The 10,549-nt window shown below is 45.3% G+C and overlaps 1 protein-coding gene across 1 annotated transcript in view; it reads right to left on the reverse strand.

The window, feature by feature from the left end:
- LOC126270700 (fringe glycosyltransferase) overlaps positions 1-8,106 on the reverse strand; it is a 570,474-nt gene extending 562,368 nt beyond the window's left edge. The window contains exon 1 of the mRNA XM_049974091.1: positions 7,840-8,106. Coding sequence (XP_049830048.1) covers positions 7,840-7,959 — 120 coding nt within the window. The 5' untranslated portion in view covers positions 7,960-8,106. The remainder of the gene's footprint in view (positions 1-7,839) is intronic.
- Between the last annotated feature and the right edge of the window lie 2,443 nt (positions 8,107-10,549).

Raw genomic sequence — 10,549 nt, forward strand, 5'->3', positions numbered from 1 at the left:
CAAGATCTGCATAACGCTTTCCCATCTACAGGAGCGAGTGAACGGGAAAGCGTTATGCAGATCTTGGTGCCTCTCGCGTCCATCTAGAAAAGATAACCTGAAGATGCTTAAATAAGGCGAAACGCGTCGTTGAAAAATAAAAAAATCTAAAATTGCAACCAAGGCTGTTTTAAACTAATACTGGTTTGCTGTATGACACATATAGATTGGAAGAATTTCTAGAATTTCATATTCCTTACCTCACAAATTTCAACACGGTAACTACAATATTGTGTATTTTAATCACGTATTGTGCTTAATATTGTCCACTGCAATTCAAAATTTAAAACATGTTTGTTGCATTACGTGACCAGTGTTCAGTAAGTTCTCAACAAATATCACGACCTTACAAAGCATATCATATAAACTGTAATATCGGGTATCTTTATTACTTATTGTGTTTAATATCGTTGATTGCGTGAAGTGCAATTTACAATGTTTAAAGCACAACAGTATGCAAATGCATTATATCTTTGCTTATGTTTGGTTACCTAAGAACTACTGTCCGTTGCGTACAAAAAATGGTTCAAATGGCTCTGAGCACTATGGGGCTTAACGTCTGAGGCCATCAGTCCCCTAGAACTACTTAAACCTAACTAACCTAAGGACATCACACACATCCATGCCCGAGGCAGGAATGGAACCTTCGACCGTAGCAGTCGCGCGGTGCCGGACTGAAGCGCCTAGAACCGCTCGGCCACCGCGGCCGGCCGTTGCGTGCACTAGTCAGTCACTTCCTGAACATAGCCCAATCATTCGAAAACTGGTTACAAAAACAAAAATAGGAAGCACAAACAGTGTGTTATTCAACCGCGAATGTGGGATTGCTCTAGCGAAAAGAAACGGAAGAATCCTTAAATAAGCTTATTTTGTTACTGAAATAATTCTGATTTAAGTTTCTTATTCCTGTCCTGGCAAATTTAACACTGACAGGACCGAGAGAGAGTCAAGGTCCTAATCTGGTCAAGGTAAAAGACAAATGAAAGTGGAAGACCTTCACGTCTCTGAATGATTTCAGCTTCGTACCACAAAAAACCGAGCCGTGTTAAGTATAAAATCTTCCAAGGATACGAAGCGCACACACGGTGGATAGCAGGGCAATACAAATACGTGGCCCGCCAGCGGGAGATGATAAGGCAGTTATGCAGCGCCACGGCCAGAGGCAGAGGCAGGAGTGAGGGTGGCGGGGCGGTGTTTGTCTGTGGTGTTTGCCGCCGCCTGGAGGGCCGAGCCGTGTGTTTACCAGGTCGGGGGGTGGCCGCGCCGCCGCTGCAGCCAGGGCCACAAAGGAGCAGGCGAGCCTCCACACTACAAAGGGGCGCGCACCTCAACCTGCTCCCTCAACCCGGGTTCTTCAGTCGGGCAACTCTAACTTCCTAAATTACTGCAGATCAAAATATTCCGTGGTGAGTAAATGGTCTGGGCCGATGAAATCGTCTAGTATTAACGTCATACAATGTAAAAGTGCCGGATCACGAAATCTAGAAAAAACTGAAGTTGCATTGAAAGATTTCACTACCGGTTGGTAGATGCACTACTGGCCATTAAAACTGCTACACCAAGAAGAAATGCAGACGATAAACGGGTATTCATTGGACAAATATATTATACTAGAACTGACATGTGATTACGTTTTCACGCAATTTGGGTGCATAGATCCTGAGAAATCAGTACCCTTAACAACCATCTCTAGCCGCAATAACGGCCTTGATACGCCTGGGCATTGAGTCAAACAGAGCTAGGATGGCGTGTACAGGTACAGCTGCCCATGTAGCTTCAACACGATACCACAGTTCATCAAGAGTAGTGGCTGGCGTATTGTGACGAGCCAGTTGTTCAGCCACCACTTACCAGACGTCTTCAATTGATGAGAGATCTGGAGAATGTGCTGGCTAGGGCAGCAGTTGAAAATTTTCTGTTACCAGAAAGGCCCGTACAGGACCTGCAACATGCGGTCGTGCATTATCCTGCAGAAATATGGAGTTTCGCAGGGATCGAATGAAGGGTAGAGCCACAGGTCTTAACACACCTGAAATGTAACGTCTAAAGTTCAAAGTGCCGTAAATGCGAACAAGAGGTGACAGAGATGTGGCGATGACGAATACACGCTTCCGATGATGCTCGGATTCATCCGAAAAAATGACGTTTTGCCATTCGTGCACCCAGGTTCGTCGATGAGTACACCATCGCAGGCGCTCTTGTCTGTGATGCAGCGTCAAGGGTAACCGCAGCCATCGTCTCCGAGCTGATAGTCCATGCTGCTGCAAACGACGAACTGAGCGTGCAGATGGTTGTTGTCTTGCAAATGTCCCCATCTGTTGACTCAGGGATCGAAACGTGGCTGCACGATCCGTTACAGCCATGCGGATAAGATGCCGGTCATCTCGACTGCTAGTGATACGAGGCCGTTGGGATCCAGTACGGCGTTCCGTATTACCCTTCTGAACCCACCGATTCCATATTCTACTAACAGTCATTGGATCTTGACGAACGCGAGCAGCAATGTGGCGATACGATAAACCGCAATCACGATAGGCTACAATCCGACCTTTATGAACGACGGAAACGTGATGGCACACATTTCTCCTCCTTACACGAGGCACCACAACAACGTTTCACCAGGCAACGCCGGTCAACTGCTGTTTGTGTCTGAGAAATCGGTTGGAAACTTTCCTCATGTCAGCACGTTGTAGGTGTCGCCACTGGCGCCAACCTTCTGTGAATGCTCTGAAAAGCTCATCATTTGCATGTCACATCATCTTCTTCCTGTCGGTTTAATTTCACGTCTGTAGCACATCTTCGTGGTTCGTTTTGTTTACTTCATCATCCAGGTCGTAAGCTGGCTGAGGTGGCCGTGCGGTTCTAGGCGCTACAGTCTGGAACCGCGGGACCGCTACGGTCGCAGGTTCGAATCCTGCCTCGGGCATGGATGTGTGTGATGTCCTTAGGTTAGTTAGGTTGAAGTCGTTCTGAGTTCTAGGGGACTGATGACCTCAGAAGTTAAGCCCCATAGTGTTCAGAGCCATTTGAACCATCTAGGTCGTAGGTTGGCAGTTATCACAGAAAGAACCTGTCTTCTGTCACATCGGTTCTTTTCGTCTCGAGTTTACCATGAGCAACTGTTTACTCACGTGTTCAGTGCTATTGGTAAGAGATTTCAATTTCATTCCGCATTTCTAGATTCCCAGAAGGGTTTAACAGTGTACCGCACAAGAGGCTTGTAATGTAATTTCGTGCTTTTGGAATATTGTCTCACCATCGGTTATGTGACTGGATTCGTGATTTCCTGTCAATGAGGTAGTTCGTAGTAATTGACGGAAAGTCGAGTAAAACAGAAGTGATTTCTGTTGTTCCCCAGGGTAGTCTCATAGGCCCTTTGCCGTTCCTCATCTATATAAACGATTTAAGAGAGAACCCGTGCAGCCGTCTTGGATTGTTTGCAGATGACGCTATCGTTTATCAACCAGTAAAGTAATCAGGGGATCAAAACAAATTGCAAAACTATTTAGAAAGGATATCTGTATGGCGCGAAAATTGGCATCTGACCGTAAACAACGAAAAGTGTGATGTCATCCACATGAGTGCTAAAACGAAACGTTAAACTTCTGTTACACGATAAATTAAATTCTAGTAATTACAATTACGAACAACTTAAATTGGAAGGAACATGCAGAAAATGTTCTGGGGAAGGCTAATCAAAGACAGTTGTATGGCCAGGAAACAGATCATCTAGATAAACTGCCTACACTACGCTTGTCCGTCTGCTGTTTTGGAGTACTGCTGTGGGATCCTTACCAGATAGTACTGGCAGAGTACATCGAGAAAGTTCATAGAAGGGCAGCACGTGTTGTATCATCGCGAAATAGGGGAGAGAGTCTCAAATGATACAGGACTTGGGGTGGACATCATTAAAACAAAGGCGTTTTTCTTGCGGCGAAAACTTCTTACGAAATTTGAATCACCAACTTTCTCCACTAAATGCTATGTTGACGCCGATCTACATAGGGTAGAAACGATCGCCATAATAAAATAAGGGAAATCAGAGCCCGCACCGAAAGATACAGGTGTTCGTTCTTTTCCGCGCGCTGTACGAGATTGGAATAACAGAATTATTGTGGAGGTGGTTCTATTAATCTTTAATGCGATTTGCTGAGTATCCATGTAGATGTAGATGATTGTCAAAACCACTCAAAATAACAAATTTTCTGTTTTTTATTGTTATTACTTCCTGTAATACATGTACATTTCCAATAATGACAGATTCTAACGAAGGTGAAGGAGTAGCTTCTTGGTTTGAGGCTGTGGATGGGTCTCATTGCCTGCAAGGAAAGGTGAAGGAGACGGGTGCAATGTCAGCGAAATGGAAATGTCGCAAGTTATGACTTCCCTCCATCGTCACTTTTGGATTAATCAGTTTTTCACCCTGAAGCATCCACAAAATTAAGGATTCAGTTACTGTTCCAACTTTATTGCATGTCAAAAAAAGTATAGGTATATCAACCAAATTTACTTTTTCTGCCAACGAACATTGATATTTCCTCCTTATATGGCATCGCAAGTTCGTAATACCTCCTCCCGGTTTTGGTCTTTTAAAGCAACGGACCACTGCACTTCACTGTCACCGCACTTCGAAAAAATACTTCCAAACTATGGACGGTTTCATTGGCAATAAAACACGTCCGAGGACGACAGCGAGAAACTATCGTACAGACAAGTTTCTGGGTGGTCTTGCACACTGCACGTATATTGTACCGTGTAGTAGGCCAGGCCACGCCACATGGCAGCAAGTACATTGTCACAGCAATGCTGTACCGATTCTTGTGCCATGCGTTTGTTGCTAGTTTCTAACTGTACGCTCTGTCATTAAGCCAGGGTTGATCGCTTATCTCAATTACTTTAATAAAACGACATTTTAATGCGACAAATTTTACGAACAAACATTATTCGTCTTTTAATACTGCTCGTATTGCAAACTATTTGCTGGTTTTTTACTCAGTTACTAACAAAAAATTAAAAACCTATTATAACAGAGACCAAAAAAATACCGAAAACAGCGGTTATTCAAAACTAAAATGATGGTATCCGTTTCAACCGGTCAGTTTTTCCCATCCCTAAGGCAGACAGCACTGACAAGAAATGTAACAATACGAAACAGGGCACCGTACACCACTTAAAGCGCAAAGGCTTACTGAAAATTGGAGAGAGATTAGACACAAAACACGAGGTGAATACCTGCCAATTATGAAGGAATTTGTCGTATAACCTGCTAACACGAGTCTCATTGCTTCCAAAACAATATTATTCCGCAAGCAAACAATGTCAGCACCACATTAGATGCCAATTTTTCACATTTGCATGATGTGTCATGTCCGACCTCCAGAACGAAGACGATTTTGTTTGCATACCTTGCCTTATTTCACTCACTACACGTATTTCGGTGCAAAGTGCACTCGCCGAACGAAGAACGAGAGCATGGGGAGTGGTAAAAATCCTGAGAAGGAAAAAACTTCTTAAGTCATACGCAACACGTATCGAAATGGAATTTAAACTATGCGCCCTTTTAGCAAGTACTTGGGGTTAGAGAGAAGGCTCCTGACCTCATAAGATTATCGCAAGGGCGTGTACGTCAACACTTCCCTCCCTCCGTAGCGCCGTGAAAGAAAGATGAACAGTGTGTATCGACGACAATGAGCTAACGTTTCTTATCTGAAATAATTTATCCGAAATATTACCACCCTGAGCTGCTGGTAAAAATTCAGGTGATAAAACCATGAATAATAAACGGCTAACATATCGTAATGCAAATTCGTCGTCAACCTAAGTATCTGTGTGGTATGAATCTGTCCACAACGTTAGCGCCGATTACAGTTTTAACATGAGTGAATACACTCCCTAGCACAGTATTTATAGACTAAAGACTTAATTCATATTACGACATGTTAACTGTTTATTCCTTATGGTTTTATCACCGGACAATAATTTTGTATTTTCCTTGGTATGATGCTGTGAACACTTATCAACCTGATTGTATAAATGAATTATTTTACCGGCACCTCAAAGCTAGTAATACGTTTTTCAAATAAGAGTGTGTAAGAGCAGTGGGTCGGAACCACTTGAAAGTAACGTTTCTCATTGTCACACTACTAAACGCACAACATTCTTCAAATTACAAGCGTCAACAGTGTCGTCAGAGCAAAAGAAGCTGTGAGATTAATGCTTTCCGATTAAAGGAAAAAAACAAATCTTCACATTTATGCATACCTGAAATAATATTGGGTGATGCGACTTAAAATTTGTGAGAATATGGATGGGAGCTACAAGCTTTACAGAAAATTTAATTGCCCACATTCGAGGGAAAGGATATCCCCGGTTGTTTGTGATGTACGGAAATGGTTAATAATATGCGGAAGAAAGGTGTAATAAAGAGTTTCAGACATTGAACGAATTGCTTTTAATAACCTACAGACAATGTGGAAATTACGCGGAACAACACACACCTCATCAATATTTACCTTGACGGTAAGCTTACGCCATCGTTCACGAACTACACTCTGGCACCAGATCTGAAGATGATCTGCAGCGCAGATTGAAACCGATGTTGTTGTTGTTGTGGTCTTCAGTCCTGAGACTGATTTGATGCAGTTCTCCATGCTACTCTATCCTGTGCAAGCTGCTTCATCTCCCAGTACCTACTGCAGCCTACATCCTTCTGAATGTGCTTAGTGCATTCATCTCTTGGTCTCCCTCTACGATTTTTACCCTCCGATAGTCACTAATAAAAGAAGTTGAGATAAAGTCGGTGTTTGTTTATTTACAATAATTAGCGCGAATTGTCAAACAATACACAGTAATCATTTTGTCCAGTGTGTCTGGCGATAAAGCCACTTAGAAACTATTGCAGCAGACTTCGATACGTGTCAGAGACGTTAACAGCCTCCGTGTCGCGGAGCGAGGCCGCTGCAGCCAGACCACGGCTGGACGAACAGGTGGGTAATAAAACAGGAAGGCAGCCCCCGAGAGACCAACAGGTGGGGCGAACGGCGGCGCGTTCCTACGCATGCGAAGCCGTGGCTCCCTCGCGCACGCTAAGCGCCTGCAGCCTGTTGAACGCCAGCCAGACTCCGGCGTCATTCCCGAGAACGTTAAAGCTATGCGGGAGGAAAACCTGGCCCACCACTGTTTATACTACATGTCAACGTCACGGTCATTAATCGCTTCCCATCTTTCACTTTAACAGAAATATTATTTGTTTGCAAATGGTAAGGGTAGTAGCCAAAAAGGCACGGGCTATATCATAATCGATACGCCCTTTGAACCTTTTTTCCTCGTTACATATCAGAAAATGGATGTCCTAAAAAACCATCTCACTTGTCCCATAGGGTTAAAATGCCATATTAAATTATTAGAAAAAAAATTTCGCAAAGCATTGATTTGCACGAGTCCTACAATGTCTTGTAATACGCACTGCCGGAGAAGGTGGTGAGACACAAAAGCTACGTATTCGGACTTTTAGCTATTTGTTGCTCTGCGGAAGCTGTCTCCCACCATATTACCTGCAGTAGTTCGTACTAAATATTTAAGTGTAGAAGACAGTAACTGAACACAAAAATACTTTCCACTGCACTGTGTAACACTTGATAAGAGCACGTGTGACAGTTACTTCTAGCAGTAACACGTCCTGACGGAGAAGCATATCCATGCACAGCCTAAAATCGAGCGAAAGCAGATCACGAAATCCCGACAGCGTGCTGCTGTCAGCGACAACAGGTGTGGGCGGGCCGCCGCGGCCGGCGTGTTTACCTGCAGGCTGGGGCGCGAGGGCGGCAGCTGCGCGGCGCCCTGGTACAGGAGCAGCGTCGTGTAGGCGGCTACGGCGACCACGGTGAGCGCCTGCAGCCCGCGCTTGAGGCGGCCGCTCATGGCACGCGGTCACGTCAACAGCTGGCGGCGGGCCCCAGTTCCGCGGCGGCCCCGCCGACCGGTGCACACGCAAACTTCATCGCGGACGGCGCACAACTGACCCCAACCCGCCGCCATCTTCTCGAAGCTGCCGCGCTGCCCTCTGGTGGCGGCTACTCGCAACTAGCGCCGGTATGCGCCGGCCGGGGTGGGGGCGGACCGGCGCGCGTTCATTGGTCAGTCGATAGGACGGCGTCTTGCCGCGAGCCTGTGAATCGCTGTGCGGAGCTGACAGCCGTAACGCGATCGGAGAGACACGTGAAACGGAGTCATTAAAATTTTAACGTCTCACATCATTTTACCCTCTGTTTTGCCGAACGCACTCTGTCGTGGATAGTCGAAACGTAATGACCACATTTCACGACAGCTGTTGTGAAGAAATTGTGCGGAGAGTGATAATGCGAATCAGTTATTTCAGTTTTCGTCTTTTTGGAGACAATGTTCAGAAAGGCGTTTTGTAACTTGCAAGATCCCCTCGCTTCTAAACTGATACTGTTATAACTCGGCTTAGCCGCGAGTCCATAGGGGGTGGTATATGTGACGTACAGTATAACTGGTCAGCATTTCCACCCGGAATTTGCGACTGTAAGTCAGACCTTCCTTGGTCCGCCTTGGTGGGTCGTGTCGTCGGATTTCTTTCTGCCTGTGTGGCGGTGCAGCTCTCGTAAATGTCGTCCCGTGCAGATTCTTCGTCGCCGCATTGGATTTCTCTGTCGGTGGAAGCTAATTATCGGAAATTGCTGTCGATCAACTTTGGGGTATCTATTTACTCGAAATTAACATTCAGAATGCTGTAATATCACTTTTTATTCCTATTAGATCAATAATGAAACACTTATGTCACAAACTACTCGTAACCGAGAGCATGGCTACCATCGAACAAGACAGGAAGAGCTCTTAGTGCCCACTGTCGACTTTGGCACGCAGTCCGTATCTCTTAACGAACGGGTGTGAATTTTAACGAGGCAAAGTCATGATAAATAGTTTTAAACATCCAAAGGCTCCTCCTAGTATTCATGTCGTCATAAATGACATTAATTATTAAATATAAATAAACTACATCGGTGACTTTGGCGCCTAGATGGCGGTACTTCCCGTCATGTATATTTCCCAGGCTGACGCTTGTTGGTGCCGTCCAGCGCAGAGCTCCCACCACACTACGCGCGACATATGGTCGCTTTCTCACCTAGCCAGCCACCGTGGGAAATGCTCTCCGACTCATAGTTGGCTACGGACTACAGCAGTTCCTAACTATCGTGAATACATCAATAGGATACAATAATTTATGGAAACTGGAAAAAATGTCTTCCTCACCTAAGAGGCACCTTACAAACTGCGTCGTCTCTGGTGACAAGCAGTGATGTTAAAAAAAAAAAGTATAATTTAAACCAGGATGCACAAACTGCGGCCTGCGGGCCTCATGCGGCCCGCCATCGATCTTATCTGCTGGCGGACCACTCGTCAACGTTTATGCTATAATACTGCACAGGATTTACATAAATGTTTACCCTGATTTCAAGATTAAATATAAATTATATTTATGATGGTAAAGCTTGTTTTTTTTTCTTATGGGTCTACTAGAGAACTAACGAAGTTTTTCTACAGCGGCGTCTCATTCAACATTTTCGCCACAAGGAGCCCCTGTGCAGTGAAACTTTGTGTCCTGTTACGGAAAGAAAGCAACCGACGTAAAGTTAACCAGATCACGGATGGAAACTTTTTTTAGCGAAGGGGTCGGTTCAGAAACGGACAAACACTGGCAGAGCATCTGTTTCGGAGGAGACTGTGCAGGCGTTTCAAACCGCATTCAAGAGATCGCCACAGAAATAGATTAGACAAGCTTTGCGGGAGCTTCCAGTGCCAGAGAGTTCAATGCATAAAGTGGTTCGCAAACTTGTTACATTGTGGACGTACAAGGTCCAAATTGGACATCTTCATACTTTCGCAGGGCAACGATTGTTCCATAAATTTCCGGGCGTATAGCCACATTAATTTCACTTATTCTTCTGATATTTCGGCTGTATACCGTCCAGACATGTTCAGAGGGACCCGGTTGACTGACGCTCCAGTACTTGCTTCTCCCTTTAAGGCCCGCAGACCGCCCTACCGCTTTTGTGACCGACCACAGATGCACAAGGCGCCAGAGACGTTGATCGGCGGCAGCGAGGTACAACATATGAGTATGAACGAAATTACATGTAAAGTTGCACGGTCGATCCACACGGTGCTATCGATGTGTTACTGACATATTTTTTATTCAATAACGAATTTTATGAACAGTCAAAGGTGTCTGTGGCCTCGTGCGCAGTGGCGCTGTCTGCAGTTTTAAGGTGGGGTTCCTGTGTCGCGTTTGACGCATGCGGCAGCCGTTGTGCGTCTGACGTAGGGCGGCTGACGCATAGCTGGCGACTCCTATACAGCGGCGGCCGCACAGTGGTTTGTTGGTCTCCTGCGTCTGTGCCGAATGAGTGTGCGCGATTTGTTGTTTTATCTGTAGCAGTACAGTGCGACAGACGCACAACGGCGGCTGCACGCGTCAGACGCAGCATAG

Source organism: Schistocerca gregaria, chromosome 1 (genome assembly GCF_023897955.1).
Source record: "Schistocerca gregaria isolate iqSchGreg1 chromosome 1, iqSchGreg1.2, whole genome shotgun sequence".
In the NCBI taxonomy this organism is placed as follows: domain Eukaryota; kingdom Metazoa; phylum Arthropoda; class Insecta; order Orthoptera; family Acrididae; genus Schistocerca; species Schistocerca gregaria.